Here is a 23396-nt window from a genome sequence, read left to right as displayed (position 1 = left end):
CCCCAAACCAACCGCCGCCAGTTCTTTGAAGTCCGCAACGCTATAGCCAGCGGCTCTACCGCAAGGGCGAATAATAACAGGGAGAGGGGACACCCCTGCCTTATCCCCCAGTGTACCCTAAAGTATTCCGACCTCACCCTGCTCGTGCACACACTTGCCACGGGGGCCTGGTAGAGTAGCTGGACCCAACCGATGAACCCCTCACCGAATCTGAACCTCCTTAGCGCTTCCCACAGGTACTCCCATTCCACCCGGTCAAAGGCTTTCTCCCCGTCCATTGCCGTCACCACTTCTGCCTCCCCTCCCTCTGAGGGCATCATGATGATGTTTAGGAGCCTCCGTACATTGGAGTTCAATTGCCTGCCCTTGACAAAGCCTGTCTGATCCTCCCCTATCACCCCAGGGACACAGTCCTCAATCCTATCAGCTAAGATCTTGGCCAGCAGTTTGGCGCCTACATTCAGCAGTGATATCGGTCTATAAGATCCACACTGTAGCGGATCTTTCTCTCGTTTGAGGGTGAGTGAAATCGAAGCCTGTGACATTGTTGGGGGGAGGGTCCCTCTCTCTGGCCTCATTAAAGGTCCTTAGCAGGGGTGGGCACAACAGTTCCGAAGATTTCTTGTAGAATTCGACAGAGTAGCCGTCCGGCTCCGGGGCTTTGCCCGACTGCATGTCCCCTAAACTCTTAACCATCTCCTCCAGCTCTATCAGGGGCCCAGTCCCTCCACCAGATCCTCTTCCACCTTTGGGAACCTCAGTTAGACCATGGTTTGCTTCATCCCCTCCCCCCCAGCGGAGGCTCTGACTCCTACAATTTACCGTAAAACGACCTAAAGACTTTGTTTACCCCTCTGGGTCTATGACCGTGTTGCCCTCCTTATCCCGTACTTCCCCAATTTCCCTGGCCGCCTCCCTCTTACAAAGTTGGTGTGCCAGCATTCTACTTGTTTTCTCCCCGTATTCATAGACAGCCCCTTTGGCCTTCCTCGGCAGTGCTATCGCCTTCCCAGTGGTCAGCAGGTCGAATTCCGCCTGCAGCCTCCGCCGCTCTTTCAGTAGCCCCGTCTCGGGGGTCTCTGCGTAGCTCCTGTCTACTCTGAGTATCTCCCTGACTAGCCTTTCTCCCTCCGCTATTTCTTTCTTCTCTCTATGAGAACTGATAGAGATCAACTCCCCTCTAATAACTGCCTTCAGGACCTCCCACACCGTGGACGCCGCTACCTCCCCGTATCATCAGTTTCCAGGTAATACTTGATGTTCCTCCTTATCCACCCACAAACCTCGTCGGCTGCCAGCAGCCCCACATCTAGCCTCCATAGTGGGGGCTGACCTCTCTCCCCACAAGACGCAAATCCACCCAGTGAGGAGCATGATTGGAGACTGCAATGTCCCCTCCACCCTGGGGATCAATGCCCTGCTCATCACAAATAAATCTATGCGGGAGTAGACTTTGTGGACATGGGAAAAGAAAGAGAACTCTTTCGCCCTTGGTCAGGCAAATCTCCACGGATCTACGCCTCCCCACCTGTTCCATGAATCCCCTCAGTTATTTAGCCGCCGCTGGTCACTTCCTCAACCTGGGGTTTGACCAGTCCAGTACAGGGTCTATAACTATGTTCAAGTCACCCCCCATAATCAGATTGTGTGAGTCTAAGTCTGGAATTTTACCCAGCGTGCGTCTCATAAATTCCATGTCGTCCCAGTTCGGGGTGTAAAAGTTCACTAGCACCACCCGGGTCCCCTGCAGTTTACTCACTGACCATTATGTATCTGCCCCGCTTGTCAGCTACAATATTCCCTGCCTCAAAAGCCACCCGTTTGCTGACCAGGATTGCTACTCCTCTGGTCTTTAAATCCAGCCCCGAATGGAACACCTGGTCCACCCACCCTTTTCTCAATCTTGTTTGGTCCGCAAGTTTTAGGTGCGTCTCCTGTAGCATGGCTACGTCTGCCTTTAGCCCCTTTAAGTGCGAGAACATGCAAGCCCTCTTGACCGGCCCATTCAGGCCCCGCACATTCCATGTGATCAGCCTGAATGGGGGCCTGGCCCCCCCTCCTCCCCTGCTGATTAGCCATCTCCCTTTTTCGGCCAGCCATGAGCCCACGTCCCCCGCTCACTCAAGCCCTCCCATTGGAGGCCCCCCCACCCCCCCGACTCTCCATCTGTTCCCCCAAGTTGGCATCTTTTCTGTCAGCCAAGTAGCATCCCATCCCCCATCCCCCCCCCCCCCCCCCCCAACAACCACGTGATCCCAAACCAAAAGTCAAGCACCTGCTTGACATTGGCTCTCCCCCCATTATGCTTCCGTGAGTCAGCTGCCCCTTGCTGACCCTGTCTGCAATTACTCAGATGCCACATTTTGCGGGCCCCTCCCCCCCCATGGAAAGCCCAACTTATCAGTTTCAACGGCCCCCAAGAACATTTTCCGCCCCCTACCCCAAGCAAAACAAACCGCAAACCCCGTGCGCAAATCTGGCCCCATCAAAGACACGGCCCCAGCTGCCAGGAGAGCAGCCCCACCTGTAGGGCCCCCCTCCTCCCTCTGCGGCTGAGTTCTACAAAAGACGAAAACATGGCCAAACGAACAAAAATAAGAGGAAACAACATAATGTCGCTGCCTTCGGCTACTCGGCAGTTACCATCCCCACCAGAGTAACATCCCAGTGTGGCTGTCCTTTAGTTCGAGTCCAACCTTTCTTGCTTGGTGAAATTCTACGCCTCATCCGGTGTATCAAAGTAATGGTGGCGATCTTGATACATGACCCACAGCCTCGCCGGATGCAGCAGCCCGAACTTCACCCCTTTGCTGTGGAGAGACGCCTTAGCCCGGTTGAATCCAGCGCACCTCTTGGCCAGTTCTGCTCCCAGGTCCTGGTAGATGCGGATTACGCTGTTCTCCCACCTGCTGCTCCGCTCCTTTTTAGCCCATCGCAGGACTCGTTCCTTATCTGAGAAGCGGTGGAACCGTACCACCGTGACCCTCAGCGGTTCATTCGTTTTGGGCTTCCTTGCAAGGACTCTGTGCGCCCCATCCAGTTCCAGAGGCCGAGGGAATGCTCCTGGCCCCATCAGGGACCCCAATAACGTGGTCACGAAAGCGCTCACGTCCGACCCTTCCGCAACCTCTGGCAGACCCAGAATTTGCAGGTTCTGTCTGCTGGACCTGTTTTCAAGATCTTCCAACTTCTCCTGCCACCTCTTGTGTCGGGCGTCGTGTGCCTGAACCCTGGCGCAGGGGCATATGTGGCGTGTATGTTTGAGAAGCTGCTGGGCGAAGGTGCATTTGCTCGACCGTTGGAAGTGGACAGGGCGCATAGAACGCTTGAGAGGAAGCTGAAGATGAATGAGCCGCCAAAAGCAATGGTGGTACAAATGCATCACTTCCTGGATAAGGAACAGATCTTGAGGTGGGTTAGGCAGATGAAGAGCTGCAAATGGGAAAACAACGAGCTGCTCATTTATCAGGATTTTGGTGCGGAGCTGGCCAAAAGAAGGGCCTCAAGGATAGAAGACTGTGTTCCCGGGTGATAGGGGAAGACTGGTTTGTTAAAGGCAGGCAGGTAACACCCAATGTTAGAAATCTCCTAAATGTGATCATGATGCCCTCCGAGGGTAGGGAGGCCGAGATTGTGGTTGCTATGGACGCGGAAAAGGCCTGCCACCGGGTGGAATGGAATTATTTGTGGGAGGTCCTGGGACAGTTTGGGTTTGGGCAGGACTTTATTGACTGGGTTCGGTTGCTGAACCAGGCGCCAGTGGTGAGTGTGCGGATGAACCGGCCGAGTTCAGACTACTTTAGGCTGCACCAGGGGACAAGGCAAGGATGTCCTCCCTCCCCACTGTTGTTTGCATTGGATATAGAGTCATTGGCGATGGTGCTGAGAGCTTCAAAGGACTGGAAAGGGCTAGTCCGGGGCGGTGGGGGGGCAGACCACAGGCTCTTGTTATATGCAGACGACCTACTCCTATATATCTCTGACCCATTAGGGGGCATGGAGGAGATTATGCGGATCTTAGGGGAATTTGGCCAGTTCTCGGGGTACAAATTGAATTTGGGTAAAAGTGAGGTTTTTGTGATCCAGACGAGGGGGCAGGAGAGGAGACTGGGGAAGCTGTCGTTTAAAGTGGTGCGAGGGAGTTTTTGCTACTTGGGAATTCAAGTGGCACGGGGATGGGTGCAGTTGCATGAATTAAACTGACCCGGTTAGTCGAACAAATGAAGGAGGACGTTTGGAGGTGGGACATGCCCCCGTTGTCACTGGCAGGGAGGGTACAGACCGTAAAAATGATGGTCCTCCCAAGATTTCTGGTTGTTTTCCAGTGCCTCCCTATTTTTATCCCAAAGGCCTTTTGAAAGCGGGTGAATAGGGTAATTTCTGGTTTTGTATGGGCGGGTAAAACACCACGAGTAAAGAAAGTGCTGTTAGAGTGGATCCGAGCGGGAGGTGGGCTGGCACTGCCGAACTTTAGGAACTATTACTGGGCAGCAAATATAGCCATGATTAGGAAGTGGGTAATGGGGGAGGGGGTCAGTGATTTGGAGAGATACTCACCTGTGCATAATTAATTGGCTTCCAAGTGTGGAATAGGGCACCAGTTCATGCCATTCAGAACAGCGGACTGGGTGCTGCTGAAATAGCCCACCACCACAGTGCCTCAAAATTGGTAAATTCCAACCACTGTTATTCTGACAACAAATTTGGGGTCAATATGTGACAATTTTTTGCATAGGAAAGAATTTAATCTTAACTGTTTGGAGTAATGAAGTTGAGGTATAAAAAGGGAATAGTACTATTATCAGAACATGTCAACAGAAGAAAAGATTGTATTTCATTTTCCAAATCAACTTACTTCAAATGGGAGATTTTTCATATTTGCAATTTCCAGCATTGGAGATTTTCCCTTTGTTCCAAATACAATCATGGAAATCTCAGGTTTATGTATTATTTCTTCACTGTCAGCCAACCTAAGTATCCATATGTGCCACTGTTCTTTGCGGTCAATTGTAAAATGCTTCAAAGGGTTTGTGAAAATATCGGCAGATTCTGAATAAAAACAAAGAAACAGATCTATTCTAAAAATAATACTTGTCAATCTTCCATGCCTTGAAAACTGAGAGTCGTGAACAAGTATAGTTCCCATGTGGAACCTCCAGTGGTGTAATGTAGGGGGAAAGACAACCACGAGTTGGCTCCCGCTGGAGAGCTAAACTTATTGGCCATTTTCTTGGCGCCACGGGTTGTTCATGCCAGACCTGGGTGTGCAAGAGGTGGGTGGGCAGGTTTTTCATTCAAAACAGTTCAGTTTTCCGCCTCTTAAGATTATAGCCTACCCCAGTGGTCGGTATATTATTGTCTGTGGTTCCCGATTGTTATGCACAATATTTACGCCGCAACAAATTTTATTAACTCCCTCCCTCCCTAAACTTAACTCACACCAACCCATTTTAGGTGGGGACCTGGATTGTGTTTTAGATTGTTCCAAGTTTAAATCCCTTGTTCCATCCCTTGGCCAGGGCTCTGGTTTATTTTATGGCACAGATGGGGGTCGTGGATCCTTTGCGCTTTTTGCACCTGAATGATAGAAAATTCTCCCTTTTTCACATATCCGGAACACATATTGTCGGATTGAATTTTTTGTTTTTGATAGTGTTCTCCTCTCTTCAGTGATGCTGGCTGAGTACTTAGCAATTGTTATTTCAGACCCCGCACTTTATTGATGTTTTGCTGGAGTCTGGACCCACCCAGCGTCCACCCTGGTGGTTAGATACCACAGTGTTAGCTGATTTAAAAGTTTGTGACCCTATGACCACTTCAATAGTGAACTATATAAAATCTAATAGGTCTGATTCAATTTCACCTTCCACATTGTGGGAGGCTCTTAAGACAATCCCCAGGGGAGAAGTTATCTCTTATAGGGCTTATCTGTTGAAGACAGCTCGGTTGGAGCAGCAGAGGCTGGTGGATTCCATTCTTGAGGTGGATCATCAGTACTCGCTTGATCCTACTCTGGAGCGACTGGCAAATAGGAAAATATTACAGATCCAGTTTGGGATATTGTACACTAGTAGGGCGATACATCAGTGATAACATTCCAGGGGTATGTTCTAGGAGTATGGGAAGAAGACAAGTCATCTTCTGGGTCACCAACTCAACAGCAGGCGGCTTCCCAGGAGATTACTCAGATACTTAATTTGGGCAGTAACCTCGTTTCTGCACCTTTCCAGGTCAATGTGGTTTTAAATCCTTCTACCATGATCTTTATAGATTAAGCCCCCCGCAGATATAGAGTATAGAGAAATACAGCACAGAACAGGCCCTTCGGCCCACGATGTTGCGCCGAACCTTTGTCCTAGGTTAATCATAGAATTTTGGACAATTTGTCATGGCCAATCCACCCAACCTGCACATCTTTGGACTGTGGGAGGAAACCGGAGTACCTGGAGGAAACCCACGCAGTCACGGGGAGGATGTACAGACTCCACACAGACAGTGACCCAAGTCGAAATCGAACTTGGGACCCTGGAGCTGTGAAGCAATTGTGCTATCCACAATGCTACCGTGCTGCCCTTAAGAAGTTAACCTACACTCCCTTATTCTACCCTAATCCAAGTACCTATCCAATAGCCGCTTGAAGGTCCATAAATTTTCCGACTCAACTACTACCACAGGCAGTGCATTCCATGCCCCCACTACTCTCTGGGTAAAGAACCTACCTCTGACATCCCCTCTATATCTTCCACCATTTATCTTAAATTTATGTCCCCTTGTAATGGTGTGTTCTACCCGGGGAAAAAGTCTCTGACTGTCTACTCTATCTATTCCCCTGATCATCTTATAAACCTCTATCAAGTCACCCCTCATCCTTCTCCGTTCTAATGAGAAAAGGCCTAGCACCCTCAACCTTTCCTCGTATGACCTACTCTCCATTCCAGGCAACATCCTGGTAAATCTCCTTTGCACCTTTTCCAAAGCTTCCACATCCTTCCTAAAATGAGGTGACCAGAACTGCACACAGTACTCCAAATGTGGCCTGACCAAGGTTTTGTACAGCTGCATCATCACCTCACGGCTCTTAAATTCAATCCCTCTGCTAATGAACGCTAGCACACCATAGGCCTTCTTCACAGCTCTATCCACTTGAGTGGCAACTTTCAAAGAACAATGAACATAGACCCCAAGATCTCTCTGCTCCTCCACATTGCCAAGAACCCTACCATTAACCCTGTATTCCGCATTCAGATTTGTCCTTCCAAAATGGACAACCTCACACTTGTCAGGGTTAAACTCCATCTGCCACTTCTCAGCCCAGCTCTGCATTCTATCTATGTCTCTTTGAAGCCGACAACAGCCCTCCTCACTATCCACAACTCCACCAATCTTCGTATCATCTGCAAATTTACTGACCCACCCTTCAACTCCCTCATCCAAGTCGTTAATGAAAATCACAAACAGCAGAGGACCCAGAACTGATCCCTGCGGTACGCCACTGATAACTGGGCTCCAGGCTGAATATTTGCCATCCACCACAACTCTCTGTCTTCTATCGGTTAGCCAGTTTGTTATCCAACTGGCCAAATTTCCCACTATTCCATGCCTCCTTACTTTCTGCATAAGCCTACCATGGGGAACCTTATCAAATGCCTTACTAAAATCCATGTACACTACATCCACTGCTTTACCTTCATCCACATGCTTGGTCACCTCCTCAAAGAATTCAATAAGACTTGTAAGGCAAGACCTACCCCTCACAAATCCGTGCTGACTATCCCTAATCAAGCAATGCCTTTCCAGATGCTCAGAAATCCTATCCTTCAGTACCCTTTCCATTACTTTGCCTACCACCGAAGTAAGACTAACTGGCCTGTAATTCCCAGGGTTATCCCTATTCCCTTTTTTGAACAGGGGCACGACATTCGCCACTCTCCAATCCTCTGGTACCACCCCTGTTGACAGCGAGGACGAAAAGATCATTGCCAACGGCTCTGCAATTTCATTTCTTGCTTCCCATAGAATCCTTGGATATATCCCGTCAGGCCCGGGGGACTTGTCTATCCTCAAGTTTTTCAAAACGCGCAACACATCTTCCTTCCTGACAAGTATCTCCTCAAGCTTATCAGTCTGCTTCACGCTGTCCTCTCCAACAATATGGCCCCTCTCATTTGTAAATACTGAAGAAAAATACTTGTTCAAGACCTCTCCTATCTCTTCAGACTCAATACACAATCTCCCGCTACTGTCCTTAATCGGACCTACTCTCACTCTAGTCATTCTCATATTTCTCACGTATGTGTAAAAGGCCTTGGGGTGTTCCTTGATCCTACCCGCCAAAGATTTTTCATGCCCTCTCTTAGCTCTCCTAATCCCTTTCTTCAGTTCCCTCCTGGCTATCTTGTATCCCTCCAGTCTGAACCTTGTTTCTTCAGCCTTACATAAGTCTCCTTCTTCCTCTTAACAAGACATTCAACCTCTCTTGTCAACCATGGTTCCCTCACTCGACCATCTCTTCCCTGCCTGAGAGGGACATACATATCAAAGACACGCAGTACCTGATCCTTGAACAAGTTCCACATTTCTCTTGTGTCCTTCCCTGACAGCCTATGTTCCCAACTTCTGCACTTCAATTCTTGTCTGACAGCATTGTATTTACCCTTCCCCCAATTATAAACCTTGCCCTGTTGCTCGCACCTATCCCTCTCCATTACTAAAGTGAAAGTCACAGAATTGTGGTCACTACCTCCAAAATGCTCCCCCACTAACAAATCTATCACCTGCCCTGGTTCATTACCAAGTACTAAATCCAATATGGCCTCCCCTCTGGTCGGACAATCTACATACTGTGTTAGAAAAGCTTCTTGGACACACTGCACAAACACTACCCCATCCAAACTATTTGATCAAACTATATCGGTCTTGTCCGACTTTCTGGATGGTCTATACATTCCAATGGTTGAGGTGGATATGAGCAGTGAGTTGGACTCCCCGTTACACCCAGATGAGATTTTCATATGTATTGGCTGCTGCAGTTTGGTAGGGCCCCAGGTCCAGATGGCTTTCTGATTGAATTTTACAAGAAGTTCTCGGAACAACTTGTGCCATTATTATTGGACATGTTCAATAATTCCCTATCCCAGGGGTCACTGCCTCCAATCCTCACACAAGCCTCTATTTCCCTGCTTCTTAAGAAAGACAAAAACCCAACAGAGTGTGGTTCTTACTGCCCTTATTGCTTTTGCTAAGAACTCTTACAACACCATGTTAAAGTCCAACAGGTTTGTTTTGAATCACTAGTTTTCGGAGCTCAGCTCCTTTATCAGGTATTGCTTTTGAACACGGATATCAGGCCACTCGCTAAGTTGTTGGTGCTGTGGTTGGAGCCTTACCTCCCGTATATAATTTTGAGGGATCAAACAGGCTTTGTGAAAGGCCGACAATTGTTGCCTAATATACACCACATTGGATTTGGTACTGGGTAATGAACCCGGCCAGGTGTTAGATTTAGATGTAGGTGAGCACTTTGATGATAGTGATCACAATTCGGTTATGTTTACTTTAGCAATGGGCAGGGATAGGTATATACCACAAGGCAAGAATTATAGCTGGGGGAAAGGTAATTATGATGCTATTCGGCAAGGTTTAGGATGTATAGGATGGGGAAGGAAACTGCAGGGGATGGGTACAATCGAAATGTGGAGCTTTTTCAAGGAACAGCTACTGCGTGTCCTTGATAAGTATGTACCTGTCAGGCAGGGAGGAAGTTGTCGAGCAAGGGAACCGTGGTTTACTAAGGAAGTTGAAGCACTTGTCAAGAGGAAGAAGAAGGCTTATGTTAGGATGAGACATGAAGGCTCAGTTAGGGCACTTGAGAGTTACAAGTTAGCCAGGAAGGACCTAAAGGGAGAGTTAAGAAGAGCGAGGAGAGGACACGAAAAGTCATTGGCGGATAGGATCAAGGAAAACCCTAAGGCTTTCTATAGGTATATCAGGAACAAAAGAATGACTAGAGTAAGATTAGGGCCAATCAAGGATAGTAGTGGAAAGTTGTGTGTGGATTCAGAAGAGATAGGGGAAGCGTTAAATTTATATTTTTCGTCAGTGTTTACACTGGAGAAAGACAATGTTGTCGAGGAGAATACTTAGGTACAGTCGACCAGGCTAGATGGGATTGAGGTTCACAAGGAGGAGGTGTTAGCAATTTTGGAAAGTGTAAAAATAGATAAGTCCCCTGGGCCAGATGGGATTTATCCTAGGATTCTCTGGGAAGCCAGGGAGGAGATTGCAGAGCCTTTGTCCTTGATCATAGATAAGCTGCAGAGCTGGGCTGACAGGTGGCAAATGGAGTTTAATGCAGAAAAGTGTGAGGTGATTCATTTTGGAAGGAATAACAGGAAGGCAGAGTACTGGGCTAATGGTAAGATTCTTGGTAGTGTGGACGAGCAGAGAGATCTCGGTGTCCATGTCCATAGATCCCTGAAAGTTGCCACCCAGGTTGAGAGGGTTGTTAAGAAGGCGTGCGGTGTGTTAGCTTTTATTGGTAGAGGAATTGAGTTTCGGAGCCATGAGGTCATTTTGCAGTTGTACAAAACTCTGGTGCGGCCACATTTGGAGTATTGTGTGCAGTTCTGGTCGCCACATTATAGGAAGGATGTGGAAGCATTGGAAAGGGTACAGAGGAGATTTACAAGAATGTTGCCTGGTATGGAGGGAAGATCATATGAGGAAAGGCTGAAGGACTTGAGGCTGTTTTCGTTAGAGAGAAGAAGGTTAAGAGGGGACTTAATTGAGGCATACAAGATGATCAGAGGATTAGATAGGGTGGACATCGAGAGCCTTTTTCCTCGGATGGTGATGTCCAGCACGAGGGGACATAGCTTTAAATTGAGGGGAGATAGATATAGGACAGATGTCAGAGGTAGGTTCTTTACTCAGAGAGTAGTAAGGGCGTGGAATGCCCTGCTTGCAACAGTAGTGGACTCGCCAACACTAAACGCATTCAAATGGTCATTGGATAGGCATATGGACGATAAGGGAATAGTGTAGAGGGACTTTAGAAGGGTTTCACAGGACGGTGCAACATCGTGGGCCGAAGGGCCTGTACTGCGCTGTAATGTTCTATGTTCTATGTTTATGTCGTCTTTGTCGACAGCAATAGTGCCGGAAGACTGGAGGATAGCAAATGTTGTCCCCTTGTTCAAGAAGGGGAGTAGAGACAACCCTGGTAATTATAGACCTGTGAGCCTTACTTCGGTTGTGGGTAAAATGTTGGAAAAGGTTATAAGAGATAGGGTTTATAATCATCTTGAAAAGAACAAGGTGATTAGCGATAGTCAACACGGTTTTGTGAAGGGTAGGTCATGCCTCACAAACCTTATTGAGTTTTTTTGAGAAGGTGACCAAAGAGGTGGATGAGGGTAAAGCAGTTGATGTGGTGTATATGGATTTCAGTAAGGTGTTTGATAAGGTTCCCCACGGTAGGCTATTGCAGAAAATACGGAAGTATGGGATTGAAGGTGATTTAAAAGTTTGGATCAGTAATTGGCTAGCTGAAAGAAGACAGAGAGTGGTGGTTGATGGCAAATGTTCATCCTGGAGTTCAGTTACTAGTGGTTTGTCATTTTTATAAATAACCTGGAAGAGGGTGTAGAAGGATGGGTTAGTAAATTTGCAGATGACACGAAGGTCGGTGGAGTTGTGGATAGTGCTGAAGGATGTTATAGGATACAGAGGGACATAGATAAGCTGCAGAGCTGGGCTGAGAGGTGGCAGATGGAGTTTAACGCGGAAAAGTGTGAGGTGGTTCACTTTGGAAGGAGTAACAGGAATGCAGAGTACTGGGCTAATGGCAAGATTCTTGGTAGTGTAGATGAACAGAGAGATCTCGGCATCCAGGTACATAAATCCCTGAAAGTTGCCACCCAGGTTAATAGGGCTGTTAAGAAGGCATATGGTGTGCTAGCCTTTATCAGTAGGGGGATTGAGTTTCGGAGCCACAAGGTCATGCTGCAGCTGTACATAACTCTGGTGCGGCCGCTCCTGGAGTACTGCGTGCAGTTCTGGTTACCACATTATAGGAAGGATGTGGAAGCTTTGGAAAGGGTTCAGAGGAGATTTACTAGGATGTTGCCTGGTATGGAGGGAAGGTCTTACGAGGAAAGGCTCAGGGACTTGAGGTTGTTTTCGTTAGAGAGGAGAAGGCTGAGAGGTGACTTAATAGAGACATATAAGATAGTCAGAGGGTTAGATAGGGTGGACAGTGAGAGTCTTTTTCCTCGGATGGTGATGACCAACACGAGGGGACATAGCTTTAAATTGAGGGGTGGTAGATATAGGACAGATGTCAGAGGCAGTTTCTTTACTCAGAGAGTAGTAGGGGTGTGGAACGCCCTGCCTGCAACAGTAGTAGACTCGCCAACTTTAAGGGCATTTAAGTGGTCACTGGATAGACATATGGATGAAAATGGAATAGTGTAGGTCAGTTAGGCTTCAGATGGTTTCACAGGTCGGCGCAACATCGAGGGCCGAAGGGCCCGTACTGCGCTGTAATGTTCTATGTTCTATGTTCTATGAGGCCTTCGTCCCAGTTTGTCCGCACACTGGCCACCGGTGCCTGATACAGCAGCTGGAGCTAATCCACAAGACCCTGCCCAGATCCAAACTGCCCCAGAACCTCACCCCAGTCGATCAAAGGCCTTTACCATGTCCATGGCGTCCAACACCTCCACATTCCGTCCCTCGGGGGACATTATTATCACATTTAATAATCTCCTAATGTTGGCTGCCAGATGCCTCCCCTACCCCCTCTGGCACACAGTCCTCAAATCTTGATTCCAAGATCTTGGCCAATAACTTGGTGTCCACATTTGGTTTCACAGGGCGGCGCAACATCGAGGGCCGAAGGGCCCGTACTGCGCTGTAATGTTCTATATTCTATGTTCTATTTCACCTGTTAAACGTGATCCTTTCCCCTTCCCCAGTACCCAAGCCAGAGGTGATATTTTCTCTGGATGCTGAAGAAGCATTTGACAGAGTGAATTGGAATATTTATTTGAGATTCTTAGAAGGTTTGGATTTAGTCATAAATTTGCTTCCTGGATTCACTTGTTATATAATGCCCCTACTACCAGTGTTTGTACGAACAGTCTGAAATCTGACAATTTCCCCTTGAATAGGGGCACTCGGCAAGGCTGCCACTTTCTCCACTCATATTCGTTCTGGCAATAGAGTCACTCTTTATCGCGCCGAGGTCCTCGAATCAGTGGAAGAGTATTTGTTGTGATTGGGTGGAGCATCGGGTGTCTCTCTATGCAGATGACCTACTTCTTTATATTATGGATCCAGCCACCTCCATAGACAGCACAATGAAGTTGTTTAACTTCTCAGCTCCTTCTCGGGGTATAAATTGAACTTAGATAAAAGTGAATGATTCACAGTTAATCCCCCTGGGAGGCTTTTCTAAGATAGGTTTTCACCATCTGGGGGTCCAGCTGGCCCACGACTGGGCTGCACTTCACAAGTTGAATTACATGAGTCTGTGGAGTAGCCTTCCTCTATCCTTGGCAGATAGGAATCAGGCTATTAAAACAAACGTGCTCACAAGGTTTTTATGTTTCTTTCAGTGTCTTCCCATTTTTCTCTCGAAGTCCTTTTTTTTAATAATGTCAATACCTGTATATTGATATCCTCTTTTAATTGGGCTGGGGGGGGTGTGGGGTGGGGGGGGGGGGGGTAAGAATCATAGAATCTGCAGTGTTCTACTCCAAAGGGACAGACAGCCCTCCCCAATTTATTGTTCTATTACTGGCCTGCTAACAATCATAAATTTATGTTGTGGATTCGTGATCGCGAGTCTGTCTGGGCGCAAATAGAGGTTCGTTCCTGCTCTACTCTACTCTACTCTTCTGGCCATAATACATAAGAACATAAGAACATAGGAACTAGGAGCAGGAGTAGGCCATCTGGCCCCTCGAGCCTGCTCCGCCATTCAATTAGATCATGGCTGATCTTTTGTGGACTCAGCTCCACTTTCCGGCCCGAACACCATAACCCTTAATCCCTTTATTCTTCAAAAAACTATCTATCTTTACCTTAAAAACATGTAATGAAGGAGCCTCAACTGCTTCACTGGGCAAGGAATTCCATAGATTCACAACCCTTTGGGTGAAGAAGTTCCTCCTAAACTCAGTCCTAAATCTGCTTCCCCTTATTTTGAGGCTATGTCCCCTAGTTCTGCTGTCACCTGCCAGTGGAAACAAACTGCCCGCATCTATCCTATCTATTCCCTTCATAATTTTAAATGTTTCTATAAGATCCCCCCTCATCCTTCTAAATTCCAACGAGTACAGTCCCAGTTTACTCAACCTCTCCTCATAATCCTGCATAATCCAATAATGACTGCACCATTGACTTTTTCTCTCACCAGATTTTCCTCAAACCATCTCATGGTTTCCTGTCTCAGGATTTGGATGATGTGGAGATGCCGGCGTTGGACTGGGTGAGCACAGTAAGAAGTTTTACAACACAAGGTTAAAGTCCAACAAGTTTGTTTCGAATCACTGGCTTTCGGAGCACTGCTCCTTCCTCAGGTGAACCTGAGGATTTGGAAACAGTTTCGACAGCATTTTAAGCTCCTTTCCCTTTCCTCACTAGCCCCTATTTGCAACAAGCCTTTTCCATTTTGTTCACAAAGTTGCTGATTATAATTATTTGGGTAGGATGTATAAGCAATTTGCATACCTTCAAGATGGATGATTACTTCAGGGAATTCATTGTCTTTCTGATGTTTTCCAATCCAGTTATTGTGCATAAATATAGATCTAGTAACAGGCATTTCCCCCTCTGTTATCATAACTTTCTCCAGGAACCAGGCATCTGATTATGAAATATAAATTAAAATAGTTAAAGCCGAAGTATAACCAGTCCACACCAGCTGGAATAAGGGGTGATTTTCATTTTCAGTGGAAAACAGGTGGGCGAGGCAAGAGCAAACAGTCACTTGGAGGAGTCGCTGGTTGACATATTCCCTTATCACAAGGTTGCAGCAAATATGCTCACAAACTGCTTGAGAATCAGAAGGCTGGAAATCAAATATAACTGCAGATTCTTAAGGGCATTCAGTACCTTAAGCACACAGTAGACAGTAGATTAACGTTCGCGAACGCAGTTATTTTTTTAATGGCTGTAGCAAGCAACAACACCATAGATCTGCAGGAAGATCTCTATGGACAAGATCCGTTCCACCAGGCTCCTGAGATCTTTAGGAACAGTCATGGAGATGCTTGTGGAGCTAGGTCACAATAGAAAAGAGCTCCTTGAATGTATACCATCACAAATGGGTGAAGGAGCTTGGCAAGAGCTGACATAACACATAAAATCATAAGAATGGGTGCACACAGAAGGAGATCATATGGCCCGTATGTCTTTGCTGGTCCTTTAAGAAGTAATGCATCTAGTCCTTTTTAGATAATGATCCAATTCCCTTTTGAAAGCCCAAATTGACCAGAACATTAAACATTGCATTCCTGATTGTAAACACTCCCTGTGTGAAAAAAATGTTTCCTCATGCCACCATTACTTCTTTTGCCAATTAACTTAAGTCTGGTTCTTGCACCAATAGTAAGTGTCTTCCCCCCCCACTTTGTCCAGATCTTTCATGATTCTGAATACCTCTCTCAAATTTCCTCACAACCTTCCCTTCTTCAAGGAGAACAGTCCCGATTTTTCCGATTTTACGTAATGAAGTTTCTCATCCCTGGAACCAAACTTGTGAATATTTTCTGCACCCTCTCGATTGCCTTCACATCCTTCCTAAAATGTGGTGCTCAGAACTGGACACAGTACTCCAGTTCAGGCTGAACCAATGTGTTATGTGAGTTTATCATCAGTTCTTTGATTTTGAACTCTGCACCTATTGATAAAGCCCGTGCTGCTGTATGCTTTATTAACCACTCTCTGAACCTGCCCTGCCATCTTCAATGATTCATGCATACATACAGCCCAGGCCCCTCTGCTCCTGCAATTTTTATGGAATTGTACCTTTTATTTTATCATTTCTTTCTGCACTCTTCTTAATAAAATGAATCACTTCACATTTCTCTGCATTAAATTTCATCTGCCACTTGGCCATTCCACTAACCTGTTCATGAAATTCAACACCATCCTCCTTGTGGTTCACAATACTTCCAAGTTTTGTATCACCTGCAGATTTTGAAATTGTGCCCTATACGCCAAGGTCTAGGTCATTAACATATACCAGGAATGGACCTCTCAGAGCAGATGTACAGTGACTTGGATGGCGTCCATCATAATTTGAGCTGTTCCTCATGTCCTAATTGCAGAGCAAGGGTCCACATCTTCCCTGGTCCATCTTCAAGCAGTTGATGGCTATTCAGATTTTCCATGGAAAGTTGAAACTTGGGACTTCACCACTCCATTAAATCACATAACCAGTACTGATGGAGAGTAACCGTGAAGTGGTTCCTGAGTTTCTGAGTTGAGTACCCTAAGGAGTGCTGCACTGTCGGAGGTGCTGTATTTCAGATGAGTTGTTAGACTGGCATGTGAGGGTGTGTAGGTGTGAATGGACATGGTGGAGGTTGTGCAGGTGTGAAGGGACACCTCGCAAGGATCTGTTCTGGGACCTCTGTTCTTTGCGGTTTTTATAAATGACTTGAATGAGGAAGTGGAAGGGTGGGTTAGTAAGTTTGCCGATGACATGAAGGTTGGGGGAGTTGTAGATAGTGTTGAAAGTTGTTGCAGGTTACAACAGGACATTGACTAGATGGAGTTGAACATTGATAAATGTGAAGTGATTCATTTTGGAAGGTCGAATTTGAATGCTGAATACAGGGTTAAAGGTAGGATTCTTGGCAGTATGGAAGAACAGAGGGATCTTGCGGTCCACGTACATAGATCCCTCAAAGTTGCCACCCAGGTTGATAGGGTTGTTAAGAAGGCGTATGGTTTGTTGGCTTTCATTAACAGGGGGACTGAGTTCAAGAGCCACAAGGTTTTGCTGCAGCTTTATAAAACCCTAATTAGGCCACACTTGGAATATTGTGTCCAGTCCTGGTCGCCTCATTATAGGAAGGATGCTTTGGAGAGGGTACAGAGGAGATTCACCAGAATGCTGCCTGGACTGGAGGGCATGTCTTATGAAAAGAGGTTGAGGGAGCTGGGGCTTTTCTCGCTGGAGCGAAGAAGGCAGAGAGGTGACTTGATAGAGGTGTACAAGGTGATGAGAGGCATGGATAGAGTGGATAGCTAGAGGCTTTTCCCCAGGGTGGAAATGGCTGTCATGAGGGGACATATTTTTAAGGTGATTGGAGGAAGGTATAGGGAAGATGTCAGAGGTAGGTTCTTTACACAGAGAGTGGTGGGTGCGTGGAATGCACTGCCAGCAGAGGCAGTGGAGTCAGAGTCATTAGGGACATTGAAGCGATTCTTAGACAGGCACATGGACAGCAGTAAATTGAAGGTGTGTAGGTTTGGTTGATCTTAGATTAGGATAAATTGTCGGCACAACATCGTGGGCTGAAGGGCCTGTACTGTTCTATGTTCTATGAGGAGTTGTGCAGGTGTGAAGGGACACAGGGCTTTGTGGAGGTGAGAATGGGTATTGTTCATGTTAAAAAGGAGTGTGAAATGCCACCTGTGTGATTTCTTGCTGGGGAGCCGATTAATTCCCAAGAGAATGTTACATTCAACTTCAATCTTGTTAATGAGATGGAACTTGATGCAGATTGGGGCCAATGATATGTTCGCCATATTTGGACAAGGTCCCGAATTCGCCATTGGGAGCAGGCTGGTTGGATGGTAAACTGATTCACTCAGATTGACGGCAGGCTCAACATGGTGGTTAAATTATATGCAAAGTCTTTCTGAAGGTTAGGCCTTCATTGGATACCTTCTTTTCCTTCAGCGTGAAATGATCTTCATTGCAGACTCACAGAGACATCAGGCAATAGGCAGCAGAGATGAGGGAGATAACACAGCTCCTCTTCCTTCAAGGATCTGGAGGTTTCTGGCAAGGTTGTCTACTTTTTATGTAGATGGAGGATCATTTCAAGGTTACAGCAAGGATGTGCCAGGCACCCACTGGTTTTAGAACAATGAAACAGTTCTGCCACTTCAGCAAGCAAGAGAGAGAAAGAGAAAGAGAGAGAGACTGTTCCTTCCACTTCCAATGAATGCATCACGCAGGAGCTAATCACTGACTGTTATCAGGCAAAAACACTGTCCTTGGCCAACCCACCGGTTGCCAGCCAACCAATCAATCTGACTTCCTCCAAAGCTGGTTCGTAAGATTCACTCAGCGGCCACGAGTCTGACTTCTCCTTTCCAAAACAAGACCTAGGAATACAAGGTCCTAACAAGCAAACTGTTTCATCTTGAGTCCTCTGCTTAAAGGCACATTCTGATTATGGGTTCATAGATCAAAATTAATAAAAGAAAAGAAAACGGGAACATAGGAAATAAACAGGAAGGACTTAAACAAGCGAATGGAATGTAAAAGTAGGGATGTTTGCTACAGTTGTAGAGGGTATTGGTGAGACCACATCTAGGGCACTATGTACAGCATTGGTCTCCCGCTCTGCCTGTGCTAAGAATTATGCTGACAACCACTTTAAAACTGTCAGCTGGACTCACAGTGTGGGGCACGTGTATACTGGAAACTACACATGTTAGTACACAGGGCCTTGTTCTTTGCAGACAGAAATAACATGTACACACATTGCACTGGTTTTAGAAAAACAAAACAAGTGGCAGCCATTCTCCAGGTCAATGCCTTGACCAATCAGGGTCAAGCTGCCTGGTTCAAATTTGAAACAATGCTGGCCAGTTATCTGACAGTCATCACCAATTTGTGCTTTCTGCATGGCAATGCCTCGACACATCAGAGTCCACTTGTCAACCAATTAGCATTCTCTTCTCATACATATTAATAGTTGTCTTCTCCTTATACTGGTATTCTTATGAAGTGTCCCGAAGAGTGCAATACGAAAAGCATCGACAAGTGTTTTTTTTTGGCAACAGACATATCTTTGGTCACAAAGGGGGTTAAGGGTTAAGGGGAATAGGTGGGAAAGTGGAGTGAAGGCCATAGTCAGGTCAAACATAATCTTATTGAATGGCATGCTCAATGGGCTGAATGGCCTACTCCTTCTCATATTTCTTAAGATCTTATGGGAAGAGAGATTGAGAGGTGATTTGAAAGAGATATTCAAAATCATCAGGACAGAAGTGATAGGGAGAAACTGTTCTCATTGGTGGAAGGATTGAGAATCAAAGAGCTTAATTATAAGTCAATTGGCAAAAGAAGCAATGGTGGCACGAGGAAAACTCATTTAAGGCAGCGAATATTTAGGATCTGGAATACACTGCCTCAGAGTGTGGTGGAAGCAGAGTCCATTGGGGCTTGCATAAGGAAATTGGATCATTCTTTGAAAAGAAAAAAATTGGAGGGCGACATGGAAAAGGCAAGGGAGTTGAAATAGGTTAATTGATCCTTCAAAGACCCAGCACAGACACGATGGGCCAAATGGCCTCCTCCTATTCTGCAATAAACAATACATTCAACATCACAGAGAAGTAGAATAAAAAAAAGCTCCTGAATGTCCATGCCATATTAATGCTGCTTACGTGATGTTAAAGATTGTGATCAGAAATACCTTGTTTTTGACTACTGTATCCGATAATAATATCGTATAGTTTCCCGAGGCAAACTGCATTAAACTTGAATATGTTCACCTGAAAGTAAAGACAATTAGTAATTGTGTAAATACTCTTAACTCCTGCATCACACAAAGTACAAGTTGAAACTGGTTAATTGAATTATCTGTTGGCTGCTTAATCCATCCTCCATCAGTCCTAATTTAGATACACAAAAAGAATATTTCTCCCTCATTGTACAGTGATATTATTAACCAGCATGATCTCTAACAGATTATTCTAAACTGTTGGCCAATAGAACATATTTTTGCTGACTACTTTTTTCCATATTATATTATTTATGTTCTATTTGTAAATGATAATCGAAGAATTATTGTTTCCGTATAATACATAGCAAATATGTAGGCAAATTGCTGTGAAACGCAGAAATAAACTGGCATTAAGAGGCAGGGTTTTGCCGACCTTAATATAATTAAGGGATAAATTCAGCTGTAAAGATACAGCGGATGCAGGATTTTAAAATGCACTCGGGAGAATTTTCTGTTTGGAAAGGATGGCCAGAATTCCCTGATCGCGGGGGTTCACTTTTCCTGTTGGCAGGCTTCATGACGGCATGGGGTGGTGATCGGAATCGACTATTTCCTGATAGATCTGATAGGTAAAAGAAGGCCATTTAGTGTAAATATTAAACCCCAGTTTTAATACCCATTTTAAATTGAGCATTTCAGTACTCATGATAAAACACATAGATTCAACAGAGATACAAAAAGCCTGGCACATGCATAAACTCATTGGGGATTAAAACAACATTTTTACAAAGCAAAGATGAAAAAAATCATTGTTCTAACAAACATATATTCAAAGACAGTTTGACATTAAAACATGAGCTGTACCAGTAATCGTATCAAGGATGAAGCAGGCACCATAGTGACATGAAGGCACTATTGTTCATAATGTGGATAAAGCGAAGTCAGCAGAAATCCAATTGAAACTAGTATTGATAATAGCACAGAATCGCATTCCATAACATACACAAATATTCAAACATGAAATATTCAAAACTTATGTTGCACAATGAGGATTGACAGCTAACCGTCGAATCAAATACATTTGATTCGGACCCAAACCAATTAGGCCGACATAGAGGTTTAGATAGTTGGCTCAAGACAGATAAGATTTCCTATAAACATGGTAGTCCGTAAGGCCATCTTTATCCAAGATCATTCTAGACTTTGATCTGAACTATTTGCTATCTCTATTTTTCATATTTTCACTTTTCCACTCTAACTCTTGAAGTAAATGCAAGCTGTTTTGCCGTAAGCAAGAAACCATTTCTGTATTATTTTGAAAGTTAAATTGTGTACAAGTTACTTCTCTTTAAGTCCTTTTGCTAGCCGGAATTTATTGAGAATAGATTTAAGTTTCTCTCAATTGTAATCAAATAGAGGCAATAAAGATTCTTGTTTGCATCCGAGAAGTTTAACTTCAATTTCTACTGAGTTTTATTGTTGCAAAACCTCACTAATTCCGCATCGTTGATCTCATCAGTTGGTTTCAGTGGGAAATCCCATTGACAAGCGGCAGGAAGATCGAATCCCACTGCCATCGAATGGCGCGCAGCTAAGAAACAAGGAGCTGGGGGAATCAGAGAATTCCGCCCGATGTAACAAACCCAACAAGAGAAGGGACAGTCGATGACAGTTATAGGGAATGAATCTGGATAAGTGCAAAATGGGCATCAGTGAGAGAGCATTTTATTGGTAGTGATCAGAATTTAGTTAGATTTAGAGAAGTTGTGCAAAAGGATAAAATTAAACCAAGAGTAAAAGTTTTAAATTGGGGCGAAGCCAACTTTGCGAAGCTGAGATGTGATTGGGTAAAATTGGGCTGGACACATTAGCTGAAGGCAAATCAGTGTCCGAACAGTGAGAGACATTCAAGCAGGATCTGAAGAAGGTTCAGAACAATATGTTCCTGTTGTAACCCGCACGGGGTCAGACCAATTAGTCTCCCCATGAGCCTTGTCGAGTGTGAGCTTCCCTGCTGAGGGACGGGGGCCCCATCAGCGGAGCAATGGACACTATATACATATGCACGCAGCCTGAATGGGAGCCGAGCAGAGATTAGTCCCGAATGGGACCTGTGTAAGTCATGTAAATGGTTAATTCAAGAATAAATAACCAGTTTTTTTACGCCTCTCGTATAAACTCCTCTATGGTCAGAATATTGGTGTCAAGGATAAAGTGGATCTCCAAATGTCACCGCTAACTGTAGGAAGCTAGGCCATCGCTACTCATACCACTAAGAAGAGCTTTTCATTACTTCCAAAATGCCACTCTTTGGGATAATGGACGTATTTGAGGCGAGCGTAGAAGATTGGATGCAATACACAGAATGTATGCACTACGTCTTCAGGGTGAGTGCTACAGTTGGTGACAAGTGCCAGACAGTGATATTGGTAATTGCATGTGGAACGCCTACCTACAGTGTAATCAAAAGCTTAAATATTCCGTATCTCCAGACACAAAGTTGTTTGAGGAGTTGGTAATGCTAGTGGTGAACCTTACAACCCCAAGCCATCAGTCATTGTGCAACGGTACCGTTTTAGCTGAGTTTTAACTGTGTTTTTGACGTGTTTGAGAAAACTGGCTAAATTTTGTGAGTATGGCCCTTCTCTTTCCGAAATGCTGTGGGGCAGATTAGTCTGCGGTGGAAATAATATGACGGTTCAGCAAAAGTTACTCGCTGAGCCAATGCTAGACTTGAAGAAGGCCATGGAAATTTCTCTGTTGAGAGAGACTGCAGAGAATGGAATGCAGGAGTGTAGGGAATGGGAGTCAATAGTGTGTGACGCATCCCCTTTCGGTGCGTGATACCTCCTAAACTGGTAACTCTCAGAATCCCACCCTGGATGGAATACCGCCGAGGTAGGGGCCTATGTTCTGGGACCGAGTCAACCAGGCAGGACCCATTCCCCGAAACAGTAGAAGACCCTTGACAATAAGGCCACAGAAACAGCAGGGAGCGAAACCACAGGCCAGACAGTCAGCTCACCACTCCACCAAAGGTAGGCGTCAGCCCAGATCCCACACGTTTCTTTTAGAACAGCCAGAGGACAAGAGTATGCAGCTAAACTGCTTTGCAGCACCCAAAGTTGCCACATTAGGATCACCGTTCAAGTGAACAGCCACTCCTTGGGAATGGAATTAGACAAGGGAGCTTCCATCTCAGTCAATGGCAAGCAAACGTTTGAGAAGTTAAATCAGGAGTACAATGCCTGCAGTTACGCGATACTAAGGCAAGATTGGCAACATATATGGGAGAACCACTGTCCATAGTGAGGACTACGATGACCCGAGTAGTCTACAGACGGCAGTCCATAAGGCTACTGCGATTACAGTGAAAGGACGTGACCCCAGTTTCCGAGGCCATGACTGGCTGCAGCGTCGCCACCTTGGTGGGCAGTGAATTTTCCAGATGGGATCAGGAGGCCTCTATCTTAAGGAAGTACACTACGATTTTCCAAGCTGGCTTGTGGAAAATCAAAGGAGCCATGATAAAAATTCATGCAGACCCTGACGCACAACCTAAACATCTGTGGGCTCACCTGGTTCCCTACACAAGGTGGAGCTCAGGTGGCTAGATAACTTGGGAATCACCAGGCTGGATAAATTTGCTGACTGGGCAGCACCCGTAGTCCCCGTCCTAAAGCCGGATAAAAGTGT

At 45.7% G+C, this 23396-nt stretch overlaps 1 protein-coding gene across 1 annotated transcript in view; it reads right to left on the bottom strand.

Moving 5' to 3' along the window:
- Nucleotides 1-23396, bottom strand: part of LOC119972132 — a 660627-nt gene that overhangs the window by 175415 nt on the left and 461816 nt on the right. The window contains exons 40-42 of the mRNA XM_038808465.1: nt 19671-19749; nt 14737-14871; nt 4856-5049 (exon numbers count right to left, since the gene is read on the bottom strand). Of these exons, the coding sequence (XP_038664393.1) occupies nt 4856-5049; nt 14737-14871; nt 19671-19749 (408 nt within the window). The remainder of the gene's footprint in view (nt 1-4855; nt 5050-14736; nt 14872-19670; nt 19750-23396) is intronic.

The sequence above is a fragment of the Scyliorhinus canicula genome, chromosome 10 (assembly GCF_902713615.1).
Source record: "Scyliorhinus canicula chromosome 10, sScyCan1.1, whole genome shotgun sequence".
Taxonomy (NCBI): domain Eukaryota; kingdom Metazoa; phylum Chordata; class Chondrichthyes; order Carcharhiniformes; family Scyliorhinidae; genus Scyliorhinus; species Scyliorhinus canicula.
This window is presented reverse-complemented; position numbering and strand designations above follow the sequence as displayed.